The sequence below is a fragment of the Pelodiscus sinensis genome, chromosome 13 (assembly GCF_052426305.1).
Source record: "Pelodiscus sinensis isolate ZL-2025 chromosome 13, ASM5242630v1, whole genome shotgun sequence".
In the NCBI taxonomy this organism is placed as follows: domain Eukaryota; kingdom Metazoa; phylum Chordata; order Testudines; family Trionychidae; genus Pelodiscus; species Pelodiscus sinensis.
The window spans coordinates 33,439,825-33,462,290 of record NC_143064.1 but is presented as its reverse complement, the minus strand read 5'-3'; the positions used below and the strand labels follow the sequence as shown (position 1 = coordinate 33,462,290).

At 41.7% G+C, this 22,466-nt stretch overlaps 1 protein-coding gene across 3 annotated transcripts in view; it reads left to right on the top strand.

The window, feature by feature from the left end:
• The window catches only part of HDX (highly divergent homeobox), a 153,587-nt gene extending 137,582 nt beyond the window's left edge, over positions 1–16,005 (top strand). For all 3 annotated transcript variants that reach the window (XM_075940764.2, XM_006115323.5, XM_006115321.5), the window contains 3 exons: positions 5,138–5,221; positions 10,467–10,589; positions 15,205–16,005. In XM_075940764.2, the coding sequence (XP_075796879.2) occupies positions 5,138–5,221; positions 10,467–10,589; positions 15,205–15,330 (333 nt within the window). In that variant the 3' untranslated portion in view covers positions 15,331–16,005. The remainder of the gene's footprint in view (positions 1–5,137; positions 5,222–10,466; positions 10,590–15,204) is intronic.
• Positions 16,006–22,466: the final 6,461 nt, after the last annotated feature.

The following is a 22,466-nucleotide window of genomic DNA, read 5'->3' as shown; positions in this document are numbered from 1 at the left end:
TCATTGGGAGTAATCATATTTCCTTTCCTCGGCAACTGCCTCCTCAAAGCCACATCACACTCCAAGGCAGTCCGTGTCATGGCAGCAACTATCCATTGTTTTCAAAAGCTGGGCCTTTGCATAAACTGGGAAAAGTCATCTTTCCAGCTTTCCCAGACCATTCAATTAACTAGAGACTGTCTAAATTCCATAGTGGCAAGATCCTACCTGCCCGACAGATTCCTCGTCATCCAATCTCTAGCCACAACCCAGTACCTTTCTCCAAACACTACAGCCAAAGATTGCCTACAACTTCTAGGGCAGATGGCAGCTAAAACTTTTGTGGTATCGCATGCCCGATTGCACATGTGCTGCCTACGGATTTGATTTTCTGCTGTATACAAACCTCTAAAGCATTCCACGTCACTCCGGCTTACCATACCACATGAGGTAAAGACAAAGACGCCCTCCTATGTTGGACCAAGCCACCAATCTTTGCATGGGAGTCACATTCCTTCAATTGCCCTCTTCCCCCCTCTTCCCCCCCCCCCACTACATGATTACTACAGATGCTTCCCACTCTGGCTGGGGGGCCCTCTTTGAGACCAGACCACTCAAGGACTTTGGTCAACCCAGGAGATGAACTTCTCACATAAACCTGCTGGAACTACGTGCGGTACACAGTGCCTGCAGACATTTCCAGATCTCCATCACTGCCAAACCCATACATGTCCTTACAAACAACATTGCCTGTCTTTTCTGCATCAACAGTCAAGGGAGTCCCTACTCCCAGTGCCTAGGCACCGAGGCCATAAAGTTGTGGAATTTTTTTGCATCAACCACAACATCCACCTTTCTGCAGTTCACATAGCAGGGTTCACCAATGTAATCATGGACACTCTCAGCAGACATTTTCCTCAGCATCACGAATGGGGGTACTCAATTCCTTTGTACCTTCTGTTCTCCAGATGGGGTCACCTGTCGGCAGACTTGTTTACTACACCTCACAACACCAAACGCATACAGTTTTGCTCCAGAGCAGGCATCAGAAAGGGATCCATAGGAAATACAATCTCTATTACGCTTTTCCCCCAATACCTCTCCTTGGCAAAGTAGTCCACAAGATCAGGATAGATGGGGCCATAGTCATACTATTAGTATGGCCTCCTCATGGCCAAGACAACCTTGGTATCCCTTCCTGCTCAGGATATTAGTTCACTGGCCCATCATTCTTCTACTCCAGTGCAATCTCATTATGCTGGGCCAGACTACACAAACCAATCTGGACCTATGCAAACGACATCTAACAGCATGGCTCCTCCGTGGTTCTTCCAATCCGAACAAGGGCTTCCTGAGCAGATACACGCAATCCTTATTCACAGTCGTAAGGACTCCAAATGCTCCTACACATATAAATGGAAATGCTTTTCAGCATGGTGCACTTCCAAAGGACACAATCCCATATCAGTGCCCCTGTTGCTCATCTTGGACTGCCTCCTCATTCTGAAACAGTCATCGCTATTCTTCAGTTCCATTAAAGTACACCTAGCAGCCATTACGGCTTTCATCACAAAATTGAGGGCTGGCCCATCCTTACTTACCCCACAATCAAGAGATTCCTTAAAGGGCTGCATCTCCTACATCCTGACGTCACACATATGATACCGTCCTGGGACCTGGGTCTGATACTATGAGCTTTCACCAGGCCACCCTGTGAGCCTCTCGCATCTTGCTCTTCGGAATAGTTGTCCATGTTGATTGCTGGTTGCCCTAATATTGGCCTGCTGCATCAGAGATATGGCGGCACTCATGGCCGACTCACCTTTCACGATACTCCACTCTGATAAGGTCACTCTCTGTACGCACCTCAAATACTTGCCTAAGGTGGCCTCATTTCATATAAATGAACCACTGAACTTACCTGTATTCTTTCTGTAACTACATGCCAATGCATCTGAGGTTTCCATGCACACTCTCAATGTCAAGTATGCACTAGCTTTCTACTTGCAGAGAACTAAAGTTGTTAGGCAATCCCCTTGGCTCTTCTTAGCATTTAATGAATGGGTTAATGGGCAATCCATATCAAAACAGAGGTTGTCCAAATGGATCACTGACTGCATAAAGCTTTGCTATACCCTTAAGGGCCTACAACCACCCTTAACTTTGATGGCTCATTCCACTCATTCCATCATTCTTCTACCACTGTATACCAGTAGGGCCATATCCTCTACCTATGCAACGTCTTGCTTTCAGACTTTTGCAAGGCAGCCACCCAGACGTCTCAACTACCTTTGCTAAGCATTACACACTCTCCTATGGGCATGATACCTCTGTGCGCTATGTGGTTCTATCATCGGCCTTCCTCAATACTCCAAAACCCTCACCTCCACATGCTTGCTAATCACCCAGCGTGGAGCATCCACAGAGACCTCTCAAAGAAATAGTGGAGGTTACTCACCTTGTGCAGTAACTGGAGTTCTTTGAGATGGTTCCCCATGGATGCGCCATAACCGCCCTCTTCCCCTCTGTTTTGGACCTATAAGGCCTCTGGGGAAGAGAAGGAACTGGAGGGCATGGGCCGTGTATGCATGTGCCTACCGGAAAGCACGTGCCAGTTGGCGCTGTGCATGTGTGGCCCCTGGAGGGACTGCTTCAAAATCTCTGATTGAGGCACTGGAATGGCACCAAGACCCAGTGTTGTGTATCCATGGGGGCACCATCTCAAGGAACTCCAGTTACTGCACAAGGTGAGTAACCTCCGCTTACTAGCCTCCTGATGAACCAATAGAGGCTCCTCGGAAGGCTGAAAATCCTATATAGGCTCTCAGCTGGCAGGCAATACAAGTTTAGCTTGTTGGAACTGATCCTGTCTCCTAAGATTTATTGTGGGAGGAGATGTTTGTCCACAAAGAATATACCAATACCTGCAGTAAATGTTAGAAGGCCCACAAAACCTACAAATGCTTATGAGAGATGGAGCACTGGAAGGGGCTACTATGATCAGAACTAGAATTTTCCTAATGCAGGTTTTTGCATGAAGGTAAGAGGAATACCTGTGTTTTTGTCTTAGAATATTTACAGAAAGGAGGATGTTCTTCCTCTTGGATGATGACCCTTCTCTTTGTGTCCATGTGTCTAGACTGTGAGTCTACGTCTAGTCTGCAGGCTTCTTTCAGAAGAAGCTATGCTGGAAAAGATCTTCTGAAAAAACTTCTTCCAAAAGAGCACGTCCACACTGCCAAAGTGCATCAAAAAAGCTGTCTGCTTTTTCAAAAGACAGCATCCAGACTGAATGGGCACTATCTCGCATGTAAGCTGTGATTAATATGGGCGGAATGGCCACCAGGGCACCTGTGCTTTTCTTTCAATTTCTTTTGAAAGAACTTCCTATTCCCCGTCCCCACACACCGTTTTCCAAAAGAGCTCTTTCGAAAAAAGGCTTCTTCCTCATAGAATGAGGAATACCAATGTCAGAAAAAACCCTCTGTTCTTTCAAATTTGGGGGGGGGGGGGGGAGAATACGATTGCAGTGTGGACGTAAGTGAAGTTTTTCAGAAAAAGGACCATTTTTCTGAAAAAACTCTGCAGTGTAGACATACCCTGAGTTTTACAGGTGGAGACAAATGTATTTTTCTTTTACAGTATATAGCTGAATTCTCTAATTTCCTACCATTAATTTCTCTGTTTCCACTGGTTCTGGAAGAAGAATTGAGTCCTGTCCCTGTCAGAGCATTATATTCAAAGAAGACAGAGTCAGTTTCTGGAGTTATCATATTATTGTCAAGGTTCTAAAACAGACTAGATGAGGAACTATTTTTAAAAGGAGAGAGATTTTATTACAAAAGGGCAAGAATTAAACGAGTAAAGACCTGCCAGTAGGACGGGGGGGGGCACTTCACAAATTTTGCCCCGGAGGGGGTGGAGCCTCAGGCAGAAGAAGCAGGGCCAGGACATTTCTTTGCTTCCCTGTCCCCAGGCCATGATTGGCCTGGGGGCGGAGAGAGCACATGAAGTCTCCTACCACCCTACAAGGAGCACACAGTGCTTAGAGTGAGTCGACAGCTGGTGGTTCACTCTAAGCACCGCACACCCCTTACAGGGCAGGGGAAGATACTTTGGGTATGTCTAGACTACATGGCTCTGTCGCCAGAGCCATGTAGATTAGTTTACTAGACATACCCAAATGAAGCGGCGATTTAAATAATCGCCACTTCATTTAAATTAAAATGGCTGCCGCGCTGAGCCGATCAGCTGTTTGTCAGCTCAGCACACTAGTCTGGACGCTCCACGGTCGACATCAAAGGCATTTGTCGACCGCCCCGGTAAACCTCATCCCACGAGGCATAACAGGACGGTCGACAAATGCCTTTGATATCGACCGCGGAGCGTCCAGACTAGCGCGCTGAGCTGACAAACAGCTGATCGGCTCAGCGCGGCAGCCATTTTAATTTAAATGAAGCAGCGATTATTTAAATCGCCGCTTCATTTGGGTATGTCTAGTAAACTAATCTACATGGCTCTGGCAACAGAGCCATGTAGCCTAGACATACCCTTTGTGTGCTCCGCAATCCCCAGGTCCTAATTAGCCTAGAGGCAGGGGAGCAGCAGGGTGCCCACAGGTTGGATCAACCTGCTGGTGGGCTCAATCCAGCCCACGGAGGCTCTCTTGCCCATCCTGAAGTAGGAAATTTCCCAGGTGGCAGTCGTTCATCATGTCTGTCTTGCTTGGATGACATAACATCTCTCACAAAGAGTCTGTAGAAAACACACATTTTCCCTCTAAGGCCAGCTGTGCAGTCTAAAAGGAGATTCAGTATGCAATTTAATCAACAACAAAAAAAGGCAGCAGCTAGCTCCTCTACAGTATGTACAGTGAATCACCACAACAACAGTGTCCTAACTTTGTGTACGCTCCCTCAGGTAGTTTCCTCCCTGGAGTTTTGACTGGGAGCAGGATGCATGATCGCCATCTAATGGATATTCAGAAATTCAAAATAATTTTTAAACAGCAAAAGAAATTTATGTAGCCCTCTTCCTTCTAATATAATTTGAGAGGGTGCAAATATTGTTTCTTAGGTCTAATAGAATCATAGAGGCTAGTAAGCTAGAAATTCAGAAGTTTAGATTTTTGAATGAATACCTTCTACTTCTATTTCAGAAAATAGAAATTATAGATGATGAAGAAAGTGATATGATTAGTAATTCTGAAGTGGATCAGATGAGCTCTCTTTTGGATTATAAGGTAAGTGATTGAAATCTTGTAATACGCAGAAAGCTCAAGCAGGTTTTTTGCAGGGAAAGGTGTGGAAGAGTGGAAGCCTTTCTTCTAGCATTCAGGCTGTGATAGTAATTCCATCAGCTATATGTAGGTTCTTAGTGATTAGATCCTTGTTTCTGCAAAATGAAAGGAACTCCGAAAGAAGCAGCAGCAGCAGCATTGGTCCTGCAGAGCAGCTAAACTACTATGATTTTAGCAGTTTACAGTTTCACTGGGTAACTCACACCAAGACAATTTATTTAGCATTTTTAAAATATACCATCTTTTTCATTTATTTTTAGGTGAAGTCTGTGTTTTCATCAAATACAAACATTCTTTTGGGATTTATTTTTTTTAAATATATAGCCTAATACTACTGGCATTAGTAGGCAACATTAACAACTGGAGATCGCTAATAAAGTAGGGAGCCTGAGAAAGCAATGGCTTTAGTAATGTAGCCACCATATAACAACACTGCTGATCATTCTGGTTATAAATGACTATATAGAGTTGTCTTTGAAACAGTAACATGGGGGGGAAAAAAGCTGGATACCCAGGCATTCAGGATCTTCTACCAAAATTGTAAAGGTTTGTACATTTAATTTTGCTCACATATGAGATGCTATGGTTTCGTTGTATACATAGTGTTTTCTGTGTGAAACTGACACATTTGTAATTATATATTATTTGTAAAATATATAGATTTTGTTAGACTAGGACCTGTTTTTAAAAGAATAAATTATTTTAAACAACAAAAAATAGACTATAAACTTTGGGGCACAAAAATGAATCTTCTGGGCATTGTGTTCCAGGGTAAGGACAATGGAGGATGAATATGGATGATGAATGACCTTTTCTTAATGTCACTTGTCACTGAACTGAATGGCTTCTTCTGACAGCATGCCCTACAGAACCTTGTTTGTTTTCATTGCGTTTTGACACAAACTATTCATCTTCATGGTTACATGTTCTCTGCATAAATATGTTTTAGCTTTTAGTTGACCAAAGCTCTGAGTAAATAGCTGACATGCAAGCTTTCATCAGTAATAAATCCCAGTAAGCTGATATTCTTACAAAAAATGTGGCTTAAAGAAAATACTCTATATTAAATGTATTTTTAGGACCAACTCTTCATCAAGCCTCTAAAATCAATGTTTGTTGATTTGCATTAGGGCTTGCATGACATATTCATGTTTAACTGTCCATTTGGTCCATGGAAAATGTGTTTTGTATACAAAAATAGCTACAGCAAACAAGAGTGGGTCTACTGAAGATTAATCCCTGATTGTTAGATATATTCTGGAAGTTGATGATAATTTAAACTTAACTGAAAAAACAGGTTTAATAAATGTGAAATGATTGCCAGTCTGTAACAAACCTATATGTGAAACTTTCATGTTCAGAACATAGTTTTATTAAGTCTGACAGGTTTTTTTTAAATAAAGTAAATTAATGCCTATTTTGCAAAACATTATACACACTTTTTGGGCAAAGTTTTCCAATGCCTTTTAACTAGACTTCTGAATTTGGAAATGCAATGATTTGTTATCATCAAAATCTGAAAGTTTTGGGGGGAATTGGCTTATATGCATCATTTCAGACCCAAACGATCTTGTGAATGTATGGACTTAAATTTAAAGGATTTTGAAATTTGGCTTTTTATATTGAATATATATTAAGGAAAAATTAAATCATGCTATCATGATTTCCTTAATTTGCTGTCAGAATTGTTGTACTTTATAATTCGTTCATTGTAAATTATGCACAAGGAGAAATGTACAAGACAGCTACAAATTTTGGTCTCAGTAAACTACAATTCCACTTTTCAAACACACACGTTCACAGAAGATGATGATGATTTTTCAAATTCATTTACCATTTGAACCGAATAACTAGGTTATACCCTCAAAAAGTATTGGATTAAAAAAGAGTCACTTTGAATTATGATTTGCATTTTATCCATCCAATAAGAAAAACGCCTCTGGTTGTTGAAATGTTTACTCTTATGCATTTTAGCTACATTTCTTTACCATAGCAAGGTTTAATATTTTTTCAAAGAGAATGTGTAATGAATCCTTAATTATAACTAGGGGGCTTTGCCCCCTGTTCACTATGCTCTCCAACTCCCTTCTCGGTCATGGAGGGCCCAGGGATAAGACCATGCTGGCTCTTGCCCATACCCCCTGCCGCCGGGAGGGTCCGAGGCCACTCCAGTTCTTTTCCCCCCTGCCCCTGCTCTTCTCCCCCCCCCACCCTGGCCGCTATGGAGGGGGACTGGGGCAAGGCAGTGCCCGGCTCTCCCCCGCAGCCATTACGTCTCTCCTCCTGGCTTCTGGGGAGAGAGGAGGGGAGGACTGGGCTACAGGCCCTGGGAAGGGTCAGGCTGGGAGTGAGTGGGGCTTGGCTCCTATAGACGCAGAGTGACATGATGATATCACTCTGTCGTCCCACAGGAAAAAATGTTTTATATGTAAAGAGATGATGATAATTTGCTATGTATTTTAGTGGCATGTTAACTCTAGCGTTTGAAAGAATTACTTTGAATCATCACTATTATGGCACCAGTATTCAAGCTTTCTGATGCTAATTATTAATTCTTTTATTTCTAAGTGCTGTATATTGTGAAGTTGTATACATATTTCTCCCAGGAGCTTAATGAACAGCATAAAGTGAAAGCACGTTTTATGTATGCCTGGATTATTATTAACTTTGCATTCCGAAATTCTTAGCTAGATAGTGAAGAAATGTGGGAAGAGAGAAAGATGGCTGTGAGATTTTTTGATGTTCTCAGTTCAGTTTCTAGCAGATGTAAATCTGTATCCCAAAAACCACTACCAAAAACTGACAATCACTTGGCAGTTGCAGCGGAAAGAAAATGTTAAATTGTCATAGAGACCAAATTACTGTGTCATCCCTAAAACTGAGTCTTCCAGAACGGAATTGAGGCACATGTGCTAAGGAAGGCTGGGGGCTATAGATGGGAGAAGTCCTGCACTAGCTGTGGTATAGTTTGTATATATCGTTTTCCTGTGGAAAATTTGTGTTCAGTGCCATCACTTGGACATCTTTTGCAGACACACCATTTTCTTCATCTTGAAAATGTAAACAGAACACAGGTCATTAACTATATATAATCTTCACATAACCTGATCTTTACAAAAGGAAATGCCTAAGGGAAATTATATTTTTATGTGCAAGAAATTAACTTAGAATATATACAGTGCAGTAAGTCTAGTAAAGTGTATGTGGGAATTTTGCTGAAGTATTTACTGAACCTGGAGTTAAATTTGAACTTTTAATTTAATAATTTTGCCATTTAAGTATTGTGCCTTGTAAATCCAGTAATACATGTTGTTTACTGCTTTTATAGAATGGCTGGAAAATGCCAAACTCATGCCCTTTGTTTATCCTCCATGTTGACACCTTCAGTGGTTTCCCACACTCTTACCACTATGCCACAAATCTGAAATTAAGGGGCTATCTTGAGAGAAAGAGATGCTAGTGTACTGCTGTTTTGCTGGCCTGTCAATGAGGATGTCAGTTGTGGTGGTTTTTCTTTTCTGTTTGGATATTTGTAGTGCACCAATCACAGTGGTATCTGAGGTGACATCGATAGTAGAAACTGGGACTGGGAAACCACCAGCTCATTTCACATTAGCTATTTTAAGCAATCAGATGCTGTAAATTTCTAGCCACTACTTTCCTAGATAGGATTTCAATATCCAAGGAATATCTACTGGAGGCATAGAAGAGGGAGTTAACTGTTCAAAAGTTTAATTCCTGTATTGGCACTGGTGGCAGTAAATTGGCTGTGGATTGGTTTGCAATTATGAACAGGTCTTCTCCAATGATGGGCTAGGTTATTGGCTAAGGATGAGTACTCTTTGGTTTTTAAATGGGTTGCTGTCTCCTAACTGGTGCAGGAGCAGTTGAAGAAGAGGATTGTGTTGTAAGTCAGGGAGTTGGGCTGTAGGGGAAAAGAGTTTATAGACACTCCTCTAATTCTGCCTCTGCAAACAGTGAGAGACAAGGGGGAATGAGGTTATACCTGTGATTAGACCAATAAAAGGTATTACCTTATCCACCTCATCTCACTAATATCCTGTGAACAACACATCTACCACACTATCTGCAAACTATGAGCAAGCAAACAGTGACGGAAGAGAGGCATGCTTAAAGACCTCCACTCTGTGTAGTACCAGGTTGATCCCAGCTCTTTTGTTCCCAGCTCTTTGTAATGTACTGGGGCAGTTGATAGATTGGTGCTGGGAGCAGCAACAGTGGATCCAGCATGTGGTTCAGTCGCTGCTGTAGTAAGCAGTGACTGCCTCAGTCCCAGCCTCAGAAAATTAACAAGCAGGTAAGCTTGGGTAGGCCTTTCAAACAGTTTTATTTCCATTCTCCAAACAAACCAGATGACCTTGATTTCATCACTATTTACAGTGAGGATTTTGAGGATGGTTATTGAGTTGATCCTTTCGGGTCCAGACTTAGCTGATTCTTTCCATAAACGGTATGTTTCTAGGTGCCCTGGAGTTAGGAAATTTTAGAGATTTTTCTCTCACCTTTTTCCATTTCTAGCTCCCCACTGTGGAGTAGAGCCTACTTGCTGTCTTTGTTGGGGAGAGAGAGCCAGAAACTTCTTTTAAGGTGATATCTGAGATACCCGTCTCTGGGGCCAAAAGACAGAACTTATTAAAAGTGCTGTTGAGGTATACAGTAATTTCCTTAGAATGCTTTTTTGTAGTAGGATTGCCATTATGCATGGAGTTTATTTGCAAAATGACTCAGCTTCCTGGAGGTCTTGGTGCTTTGAACATTGTTGATTGCATGTGCCAAATAAATAAATGGAGTTTATATAGGATCCGAAGAAATGGTTTGGCCTGTACATTTATTAGGCATTATAGGCCTATTGTGACATCATTCACAGTCAGTTAGAATGCCTCTCTTGTGTTCATTTCTAAAGTCTCATAAAACATGCCTTGTTCTGTCTTAATGCCCAATTATCAAAATCAGGTCAGACAGTGCGAACCCTGAGGAATTTTTCCACAATACTTTCATGGGGAATTTTTACCTTCTAGAATTATTTGGCTTCACCGTACTTTATTTTGATCATAACAGTAAGAAAATCATTGTTACTAATTTTTATTTAAATATAGGTACATTTAATGTCATAATTTTATCCAGTACTAATTATTATTTGCAGAATTATATTCATTTTTCTCCTCAGAATGAAGAAGTTAGGTTCATTGAAAATGAATTGGAGAATCACAAACAGAAATATTTTGAGCTACAGACATTCACTAGGAGCTTGATACTTGCTATCAAATCAGATGATAAAGAACAGCAGCAGGTAAGTCAAAGAAGTAGGCAACAAGTATGTCAGACTTTTTTTTGTCTTGTCATTTTCATAGTTATTTATATTATGGTAGTGCTTACAGGCCCCAACCCAGATGGTGATCAGCATGATATGGACACACAGGACTTGTCTAAACTGCATTTTAACACTCATGGGACTCTGCAAGAGGTAGGATCCCAGAGCCCAGGTGCTAATATGAGACCAAATATCTACACTGCAATTTTACAGCTTCACAAACCAAGCCAGCTGACATAGTCCAGCTACAAGGCTGTCTCTACATTGTCACCCTTTTCCGGAAAAGGGATGCTAATGAGACACTTCGGAATTGCAAATGCCGCGGGGGATTTAAATATCCCCCACGGCATTTGCATGAACATGGCTGCCGCTTTTTTTCGGCTCGGGGCTTTGCCGGAGAAAAGCGCCAGTCTAGCCGGGATCTTTTGGAAAATAAAGCCTTTTCCGGAAGATCCCTTATTCCTCTTAAAATCAGGAATAAGGGATCTTCCGGAAAAGGCTTTAATTTCTGAAAGATCCCATCTAGACTGGTGCTTTTCTCCGGCAAAGCCCCGAGCTGGAAAAAAGCGGCAGCCATGTTCATGCAAATGCCGTGGGGGATATTTAAATCCCCCGCGGCATTTGCAATTCCGAAGTGTCTCATTACATTGGCACCCTTTTCCGGAAAAGGGATGCTAGACACAGCCCCCGTGTTTAATTGCAGTGTAGACATCCGCACAGTAAGACCATCCCTGCCCCAGAGATCTTGTAGTGTGAACAGACAATACAGATAAAGGATAAGAGAGCAAAAGTATTATCTTCACTTTCCAAAGCGGGAACTGAGGCCCAGACCAATAAGTGACTTGCCTAATGTTACATAAGAAGTCTGTGGCCGAGCCAGGAATAAAAACTAGATCTCCTCAGTTCCTGCCACTGCCTTAGTTTGCTCCAAGGAATCATTTTTGTACAGTGTCAAGTAGCTTTTGTATTTCAAAAATACTTGTTTGATTTTCATCTTAAACTCATGGGCTACGTCTACACTGGCCCCTTTTCCGGAAGGGGCATGTTAATTTCAGCGATCGTAATAGGGAAATCCGCGGGGGATTTAAATATCCCCCGCGGCATTTAAATAAAAATGTCCGCCGCTTTTTTCCGGCTTTTAGAAAAGCCGGAAAAGAGCGTCTACACTGGCCCCGATCCTCCGGAAAAAGCGCCCTTTTCCGGAGGATCTTATTCCTACTTCGAAGGAATAAGGATCTTATTCCTACTTCGAAGTAGGAATAAGAACCTCCGGAAAAGGGCGCTTTTTCCGGAGGATCGGGGCCAGTGTAGACGCTCTTTTCCGGCTTTTCTAAAAGCCGGAAAAAAGCGGCGGACATTTTTATTTAAATGCCGCGGGGGATATTTAAATCCCCCGCGGATTTCCCTATTACGATCGCTGAAATTAACATGCCCCTTCCGGAAAAGGGGCCAGTGTAGACGTAGCCGTGTAGTCTCCAGGAGCGTCAATGCAAACTTATACCAACTGAGGTTCTGGTATTCTGTGGCAAAGCATAATGTGATAGTGGGATTTCTTCTAGTCAGTCATAAAATCATTACAGTATCATTTTCCTCCTCAGTGTATTAGGTGGAGCTGTGTCCCTAGTCTAGCAAAATATTGTAATATATTACTTCATTTTAAGCACATGCTTTGTTACTTTGTTGGATCAGAGCTTGTGTACACAGGTTGAATATTGATTCAGAGGTGTATTTATGATTGTTCAGCTTTCACAAACTATAAGTTGTGGAGGATCTTTCACTTACAGTAAATGAATACTGCTGCACACAAAAAATTCAAATCCCTACTATCTCGTCTTGTTGCACTATTTATGTTAAACATTGTGCAGCATTTTTAAGCTAAATTTATACATTCTCATATTGATTTCCTTTGAAGTAACAATGCTTCTTGTTTCTTATAGTATTTTATTTGAGTGGGCACATCTGACAGTGTATAATAAAATTTAATTCAGAGTGCTAGAGATGTCATAAACTGTGAAACTGAAACATCAGTTACAGAAAACTACTAATGATATACATATGGCCCAGTTCCATATCCCTTACTTACATAATGTAGGATCAGATCGGTCGAGATGGTCTTATATATTCCCTTTTTATATATTCATCATAATATAGTAATTCATTGTCCTATTTGAAAAATTTAAATCTTGAGGTAATTTTCTATTAAAATAAATAATCACATTTTTCAAATGAATGTTTAACATACTATAATACTAGAAATAAGATTGGACATCAATCTGCTTTTAAAGTCAATGCAATTCAGTACAGTTCTTTTCAGAAGGATGCAAAAATCTGAACGTATATTAAAAGAGAATTACTGTATATAAATGTTTTAAACCTGTTACCCTTATATTTACATTTGTGTCAAACTTGCAATCAGGAAAAAAAAAGGATCAACCCAAATGCTTTCTGGAAATTAAATATATGGGGTAAAATTTTCATAAACTCTGAAATGATTTAGGAGCTTAAGTCCAAATGAATTTCAAGTTCAGCCTCTTTTGAGAATGGGACTTGTGAGCCTAACTTACTTCAGAACTTTTGAAGATTTGAAAACCATGAAATCTTAAAACTCAACACACTTACATTAGTTAATTTAAATCTGCAACCACAGTAACTTAGAAGCTGTGATAAGGAGTAAATGATCTTAGGGGTGATCTTAAAAACAAAATACGCTTGCAAAAAAAAGATTGCTAAAATAAAATTTTAATCCTAAAGTATTATCTTTTAATTTCCAACTTGATTTCACATTTGTGAAATGTGCCAGATTGACCCTTCTTATAATTGATGTGAATTTACTCACAAAACAGGAATAGCGCAAACAATAGCAAGTTGCCTCTACACTGCTCTGTAAATGTGTGTCTACCTTCTTCAGGAGGAATCATCTGTACATGTTTGCTTTTCTTTAGAGACTGCCAACAAGGATGCCAAGAATCAATGATCATGAGGATACCTATTCACTAGGGATGTCAACATGTAGTTGACTGAATGATTAACATGCATCTCCCCCTCCTCCCCTCCTCTCCCCCCCAGTCCCTCCCCCCCGCTTTGCTGCCTCTGTATCTAGTGTCCCTACTATTCACTAGGAACTACAGTAAGGCCACCACTTTATTTTATGTAAAAACAGCAAGCATTTGTCAAATGGTGGTAACAATTAGTCACTACTATTCAAGGATAGAATTGAACCAGCAATCTACTAAGGCTTCATCTGGAGTTGTCCAAGTCTCAGAAAAAAAACACCTGTCTGTGTGAATTTTTAGACTGCAAGTCCTACAAGGAGAGGGGTTGTTACTTCTGTGTTTGTATAGACCCTAACACAATAAGCCCAAATCCCAATTGGAGCCTTTCAGTGCTAATTTGATATAAATCCTGATAAAAATAAGTGTATCTTACATTTATTTTACATAAGCCTAACTGTCAGTATCTCTTAATTATAGCTTCTGCTTCTGCCACACCTAGAAAGTGCAGAGCCAACCTGTTTATTTGTTACAGCATATAAGCCAAAGAACAGATCTAATTTCATGAAAGCATTGTAGAAATCCTTCAATATACATACGGGTTGAACCTTTCTAGTCCGGCACCCTTGAAACCTGACTGGTGCCAAACCAGAGAATTTGCTGGACCATATTTGCTGGTCAATATTGTCTAACAGCATTACCAACACTTCCACTGCTTACTGAGCTCTTAGAAGATATTTAGGGGTGAATTAGATTTAAATAATAGCACAGAACACTGAGAGCTAGGGCTGGGGACTGTAAATAAACTTCATGGGACCACAAGAAACTTAACCACACCCATGATTAGGGGACATCTGGCTAACTAAAATCATGCCAGACCACAGATGTTGCTGGATTAGAGAGGTTCATCCTGTAGTTTTATTTTCTTTTGTTGGCAAAGTGTATGGCTGTATTATTTATAACTGAAACAGTTAGCAAGTTTGCATCTGTATTGTAATGTGTAATTATCCTAAAAATGTCTTCAGTAGGTAAAAAAAATACAGTGGCTAAGCTTTTTAGTTTGTCCTTCAATGTATTCACTCTAAGGTACAAAGAAAATGTAAAATAAATATATGCCATACAAACTAGAAAAAGGTAATTGTTAATAGAAGAACTGCAACAAGTGATGAACAAACATTGCTGGAGTACAAAGAGTCACTTGACAGTATATTAAGGCATTTTTCTTGTGTCCCAAAAAGAAATGATTAAATTATTAATTTTTCCTTCTCTGCTACTGATGGCGGGAGGTTGACTTTTGGATAGCCTCCTATGTATGCATCTGAGGATACAGTAGTGTCTATTTTTAAATACGGTAGTTTGCCATCGCTTATTATGTCTTCATTCTAGAGCTGAGTTACAACCATTTTCCTCTGTGGTTGCAAGCAGTAAGCTTGTTATCTGGCAGTAGTAGTAGTTGCATCATTTATGGACAACATTCTGTTTCTCCTTTAATATTAGGAATTTTACCATTATTGGTACTACACAAGTATTTGAATAGTTAACATGGAACTTGAAAAATGTGTCCAAATACTAATTGTAAAAAAAGTATTGTTTTTTATACATAGGCACTGCTGTCAGATTTACCTCCTGAATTAGAAGAAATGGATTTCAATCATGCATCTCCAGAGCCTGATGATACCTCATTCAGCTTGTCATCTTTATCAGAGAAAAATGCCTCAGACAGTTTATGATCTTTGGAGAAAAAAATACAAAAATACAACATTTAGACTGCCTAACAGGTGTGCATTTCAAGATAATGGCATTTTGTTATTGAATATTATTCAGTCAACAGAAACCCTAAACTAAGCAGACCTTGCTGAAGAATGAATGTGATATGATATGACCACAACTTTCAGTGACAGGAAATATGGAACTTTGTTTTTGACCAGTGAGAAAGTTATATGGGAAAAGGTTTTAATTTTTATCATCACATCCTTGATTAGGGTAATTTATAATTTTCCAAAAAAATTCTTGCTTTGTAGCAAAATCTATCCTGAGCAGGGAACTAAAAATGGAAAATAAATGTGCAGTTATACAGCCAGGTAGCATTTCAATGTTGCTTGTCATGTAAGACTAGCCAGTCCTGTTTATTGTGACCATTGCCTTTTCCCCTGCCCCTTCTTACTCAGGTAGGTGGATGGAAAATTGAGAATCCAGATTGAAAAATGAGCTTCCTATGAGCTGAGTTGTCCTTAGACCTTGAAAAAGTCTGAATTAAGAGATTAAATTAAGGTGCTTCTTGGTACATAAGTACAAATTGTTGAGTGTCCCATTATCGCATACAAATGTCTGAAAAACACTTGAAAGATGAAAATGAATAGTTTTTAAATAGCTCCTCCAATAAAGTACTAATGTATAGAAGCAGACCTAAATGCTGTAAACCATTAGGCTTTTACTGAAAACTCTTGATTGCTGGAGAAGTAGTGATGGGATGAGAGGATAAAGTTACATCAGTATTTAGATTTTTTTTCAGTCATGGTGATGTTTTTATTTCACTTCATTTTATAAAACCTGAACAGTAAAGGCTCTGTTCATGAAGATTCAGGAATCAGCTAAATGAATTTTCTATAAACTATATTCCACTACATTGCAACAGTGGTGTAAGCCAAGGACAGTTATCATTCCATTCCCTCCTTGCACAAAGCCGTTTTGGACTACATCTATACTGCAGCCTTTTGTCGGCAGAGACAATGCAAATGAAGCGCTCGTTAGCATTTGCCGCGCTGTCATTTGCATAGCTCTGCCTATGCTTTTTGCGGAAGCTTTTTGCGCAAAAACAAGCAGTGTAGACGGGGCCGTTTTGTACAATAAATTCCTTTTGTGCAAGATCCCTTATGCCTCAAAAAAGGAGGTATACAGGATCTTGTGCAAAAGGAGATCTTTGCGCAAAACGGCCCCGTCTACTCTGCTTGTTTTTGCACAAAAACCTCTTCCGCAAAAAGCATCGGCAGAGATATGCAAATGACAGCGCAACAAATGCTAATGAGTGCTTCATTTGCATTGTCTTTGCCGACAAAAGGCTGCAGTGTACACGTAGCCTTGGTGTTGGAATCTGGGCCCCACACATTTCCTCAGTGTGATTCATTGACTAATTAACCCTATTTAACACATTGTATCATTCTGCCATCAGGCTACAGGTGCTGACAAAGAATACATTTAGCTGAAGTTTCCAAATTTATAGCTCTCCCAACTATCTGCTAATTTACCTTAGTGCTCATTCATCCTAAATCTCACATCTCATTAAAACAATACATTCACGCTGACACATTCAGGTTCAATGTGGTACACAGTACTGTGTCCTACAGCTAGAATTTGTTAATTTTTAGTCTGAATATGCACAAACTGTCCTCACTAAAATTTTAGGTCATACCAACTTGAGAGTTAGATTCTTTCAACCTTATGCTGAGTAGTACCTTACTCTGTAATCCCACAGAAATTAAAGAGATTTACTGTAGAATAGGGGTAAGGGTTGAACGATCTCTGGTCTTTGTAAATAAAAACAGTCTTAAGCATCCAAAAAGAGGAAAATCCGTGCAGAGTTTGCACCCTCTGTCCAGCTTCTCTCTTGAACTGAATTCCTGTTTCCATGTGTGAAACTGCTCTCAGGATTTTTTGTGAGGGACAGATCTGCTCTATCATAAATATGGTATTAATGTATTGACTTCTTTCCAGCCCTAAATATGACGTACTGTGAGAAAGGATCACTATACTGTATTTAAATACTTTATACATTTAATTCACAGCACTATACATCCTGAGACAAGAGGCATAATTTATTATAGGTTTTTCTGCTCTGGATTATCAACTGTACTATAGATAGAAAGATACTGCAATTGACAATAAAACCTCATATTTTCAGCAAGCTTTATTGAAGAAATTTAAAATGTGGTATGTCTTGCCCTTGTGCTCCACAATTTGGATCTTAATTCTCTCTTAGTTCTCTTTGACATGGAATGACAAAAGGCAACATGATTTTAATGCTATTTCTTAATTTCATGTCTGTGAATCTTTTGCAATTTCACCTTTTACACTGGTAGCCAAATGGAATTATATCACTGCAATTAATAATTTTTTATTGTTCCGACTTGCTTTTTTCTTGACATGACATCTGATTTAGTTTGATTGGATGAACTGTGCCAAAAACGAACCTTTACTCAATGAATTAGAATCCTGGTTAATTATATATACCTTAAAATCCTAGGCTGGAGTTCTGTACCCAATTCTGTATCCAATTCCCTTTGTGCAAAATATGCTTTGCCTCTTTCTGCATTGTAGGATAACAAAGCATTTAGAATAAAATAGTCATGCTTTTCAATCCAGAAACAAATCAGCAACAACGTAGGCTGATCAAGAAGGAAGATTAAATCTGAAGGATAAACTAGCAGTAAGGTGCTATTTTTTTAGGGAGCAATGAAAGTATGTCTGATGCTAGTCAACTTGCTATATGTTGGGAAAGTTGTACCACTTGAGATACTGCTTGTCTTCATGTCCTGAAAATGCCTCCTGTATTGACTATAGTGCTAACAGGAATGAGTAGTAATAAATATTTCCAATCAGTACATTAAGCAGGTATGGTTTTAAATACACCTGGAGAACAGAGCTGTTAAGAAAGCTTCCCTTCCCTTAAGTGGTCACTTTTAATATTAAAGTCCAATGCTATTCTCAAAAGTACCTTTTGTGTGACCAAAGTCAGTAGTAAAATTATAAGAAAAACAAGAGCTTTGCAGCTCCTTGAAGACAAAGTGTGGAACAACATAAGGAGATAAGCCAAAAACATAATGTGCCAATTTAAATTGGGAAGTTCATCTCGCCTACCCACCAAACGAAGAGATAGTATAGCTGTCAAATAACAATGCAGTTATATAAACAAAACTATGTAGCCAGAGTATATGTGATGAAAATCTCACTGTGGAATTTACTGCTGCAAAGTGGTCACCTCTCTAGTAGCAGAACTGTACTATTGTTACCATATTACTAAGGATTAAATTTAAAAATTAGCTGGATGGCATTGCCTTTCCCATTAGCTCCTAGCCACAGCAGATTCTCATTCTCAGGATTCAGATGGCATAAAGAAAAGAATTAATGCACCTGAATGTAAAATTAAGCAGAACATCTGAAAAATCAAGATTTAGTTAACTGATAATATTACAACCAAAAGCTTAGCTTATTGTACTTTACTACCTCCCGTTCCATTGCCCACAGCCATCAGAATCAACCAGTTATATGATAAGCTAGTTTGTTTATAGAGGGTCTGCCATCTTGGAAGCATTCTTTCAATTTTAATACAAGGTTTTGCTTTCTCTGTATGAAAATGCAAGAGTTCATGAGTTAATCAATTAACACATTTCTGGTCAAAGTCAGAAAATAGCTTGAACAAAATCTCTGGCCAGATACTCATCAGAAGACAGCTATGCCACCTTTTGGCATCTGATTTGTTCAGCCAATTAATATTTTATCACACTGTCTGACCAAATTTTGCAGCCTTAAAAAAAGCTATGGGTAAAAAACTAAATTGTACCGAGAGACTGGAACAGCCTTTGGCAGGTGGCACTGTACCACTTTTCACCAAAGTAGAATCCAGTTTTACTCAAATCAGAGTCTGTTTCCCTGTGAGCAAAAATGGTGAACTTTCTGCTCAGAAGGCGGTAAGAATTTTTAAAAAGCAATTTAACAAAACAGCAAATTTCTAATCAAGAAAAGAGACTTCAAAGAATGTTTCTTTAAGGAGAATTCTTCCTGGTTACTTCTGTGGTAATATTAAGCATTTTCACTGTATCATTGAGTTAAGTGAATAAGTCCTTTAAAATCCTGTGTTACATTTTACACGTACTACCTCTGAAACATAACACCACCTTAAGACCACAACAAAAAGTAATGTGAACTGTTTTGTTTTTAAACTTTGTAATGGGCAATAACTTCCTGTAGACATTTTCCTTCAACTTTTAATCATTTCAGTTGTTCGGAGTTTTTTTGTATTTGAGATTTAGGCTTTTTAATTTGTATATTTTCTTTAGTTTTCACTTCATTTTTTTTCTTTTCCAAGTTACGCAAATTTTTGATAAGGAAGAACAGTGTATGATGGCATGACGGCTAGGAGCAAATATATCTAATTGTTGGTTACAGGACCCTGGGGCTATGGCTACAGTGCGGGGGTTTTCTGGGATACCTCCAGAAAAACCCTGCCGCGTCCAGGGAACGTGCTCTTCCTCCCTTTTTTTTTTTTACAGAAGAGCAAATGCGCTTTTTTGAGGAGCTCTTTATTCCTCATTCTGCAATCTAGACGGGGCCAAATAGCGGAAAAGCTTCTTCCAGAAAAGCTATTGGAAAAAGCTATGCAAATTGCAGAGTGCAATTTGTATAGCTTTTTCCGATAGAAGACTGTAGTCTAGACCTAGCCTGGATGTGAAGGCTGAGGGTTACCATAGAAAATTCTTTTCCATGTGTCTGGCTGGTGGGTCTTGCTAGGGAAGGAATTTTCCCTAGGGTCAGATTGGCACAGATCCTGAGGGCTTTTTTTGCCTTCCTCTGTAGAAGCATGGGTCTCTTTCAGGTTTCAGTTAGTGTAAATGGTGGATCCCTAACTGCAAGTCTTTAAATAATGAACTTCAGTAACTCAGCCAGAGGTTAGGGGTCTATGACAGAAGTGGGAGGGTGAGAATCTGTGGATTACAATGTGTAGGACTGGGGTGAGCAATAATTTTTAATGCGGGGGGACACCAAGATTTTGGTAAGTGGTCAAGAGCCACACTTCAATGGAGGGGGTGCGGGAAAGCTTGGGGTAGGAGACTTGAAGTGCGGGGTGTGAGAGAAAGTTTAGGTGAAGGAGCAGGTTGTGATCTGGGGCAGGAGCTTGGGATGTAGGGTCTGGGAAGGGGTATGGGTGGAGGAGAGGATTCTGGCCCGGGGAAGGAGTGTGGAAGGAGGTGCAGAGCCTGGGAGGAAGTTGTGACCGGGGCAAAGAAGGTGCTGAGGATTTGGGTGGTGACCTGGGGCAGGGAAATGGAGTGCAAGATTGGGGAGGGGAGTTGGATGCAAGGAAGGATTCTGGCATAGGCGTGCACACGGGTTGTGCTGGGTGTGCCCAGGCACACCCTAATGTCTCGGACCGGCTAACCTGAGCCATTTTTGTGCCCTAGACCCCACGTGGACCGGCAGCACTGCGCGGCCCAGCAGGGGAACGCCCCTCCCCACACGTGCTCTTGATGCTCCCAGGAGCACCCTGGCCCGGCAGCACAGCTCAGCGCCCTTCAGGCACCCAGGGGCACCCCAGCACAGTGCCCTTGAGGTGCCTGAGCACGCCGGCGCCCCTGCCCAGCCCGACAGCACGGTGCGGCGCCCTTGAGGCACCCGGGAGTGCCCCCGCCTGGCCCAGCCCAGCTCAGCAGCACAGCCTGGAGGCGCCCTCACCCATCCCGGTATCACCACGTGGCGCCCGGCCCTTCAGCACTGCGCGGCGCCCTGGCGACGCCCCCGCCTATCCTGACAGCACCGCGTGGTGCCCCGCCCTACAGCACTGTGCAGTGCCCTGGGGACGCCCCCGCCCGGCCCTGCAGCACTATACAGTGCCCCGGGGGTGCCCCTCCCCAGTCCTGCAGCTTGGGCTGGCTCTGACTCCAGCCCTGCAAGCTGTAAGGCAGAAGCTGAAGGCAAGGGGGGGGGAATAAGAGGAAGGGGTGGGAGAGGAAGGGGCTTTTGCGGTGGGGGAGGGTGGGGAAGGAAGAAAGGGGAAGGGGTGGAAGGGGCTTGTATGGAGGGGGAGGGGGAAGAAAGGTAAAGGCACCACAGGGACAGAGTAGAGGAGACACAAATGCTAGGGGGGAAGTGGAGACAATGAGGAAAAGGGCAGGAGGGGAGGTGTCAGTGGGAGGGGGGACAGGGTGATGCAGGAAGAGGAGAGGGGAAAGGCATTGGGGATTGGAGGAGGAGGTGCTGGGAGAAGGCTTGACAGAAGGGGTAGGCATGAGGAAGGTGGGGTTGGAGCAAGTCATGTGTAAGGGCACAGGGGCATGAGGGTGGTGAGGGGTGGGCATCAGGGGAAAAAGGGCAAAGGGGGGCAGGGGCAGTGAGGGAAGGGGGAAGCATCAGGAGGGTGCAGGGGTAAGGGAAGGTGCAGGTGCCAGGGGATTCCGGGGAGTGAAGCAGAAGGGCAGACAACTGCAGGGGAGGGACCAGCACCAGAGGAGAGAGGCGAGGTAGGTGTTAGACGAAGGGATGAGGAAGGGTAGCTCACATGATCAGAGTGGGGCTACTGGAGGAGTGGGCACATGGGGGGAGAGAAGGGCTGGTGGAGGGGGGGCAGGTCTCAGGAAGGCTGAGGGCAGTGAGAAGGGCAGGAGTCAGCAGAGGAGGGTGAGGGGTTGGGGGCAGCAGGCACCAGGGGAGTTGATGGAGCAAGGGGAGGAGCCATGGCAGCAGAGGGGAAAGGTAGATATTTAGTAATAACTTGGGTGCTACAATGGCACATCCAAACAAGCCACATGAATTCGGTACTGGTTCACCACTTTTTCACCCCCACATTAATGTCATACTCATTGGATTAATGCAATTGCAGGATAGTTGCATGGGGGAGGGGTTGGTGGGAGCCAAACTAATCCCTATTGTTAGGAGGATGGTGGGAAAAGTCCTTGGGTCGGGCATCACATAACACTTTTGGTCATGTGCCCATCTTGCTCGGAGAGGGTTACCTCCAGGGGCATGTCTAATGGGAGTCAGGGGTGTGGTTAACAGGGGTCAGCGGTGTGGCTAATGGGGGGGTCAAAGTGCATTTAAAAAAATTCTTTGGGTGCACACCCTAATGAAATGTGCTGCACACGCCTATGGATTCTGG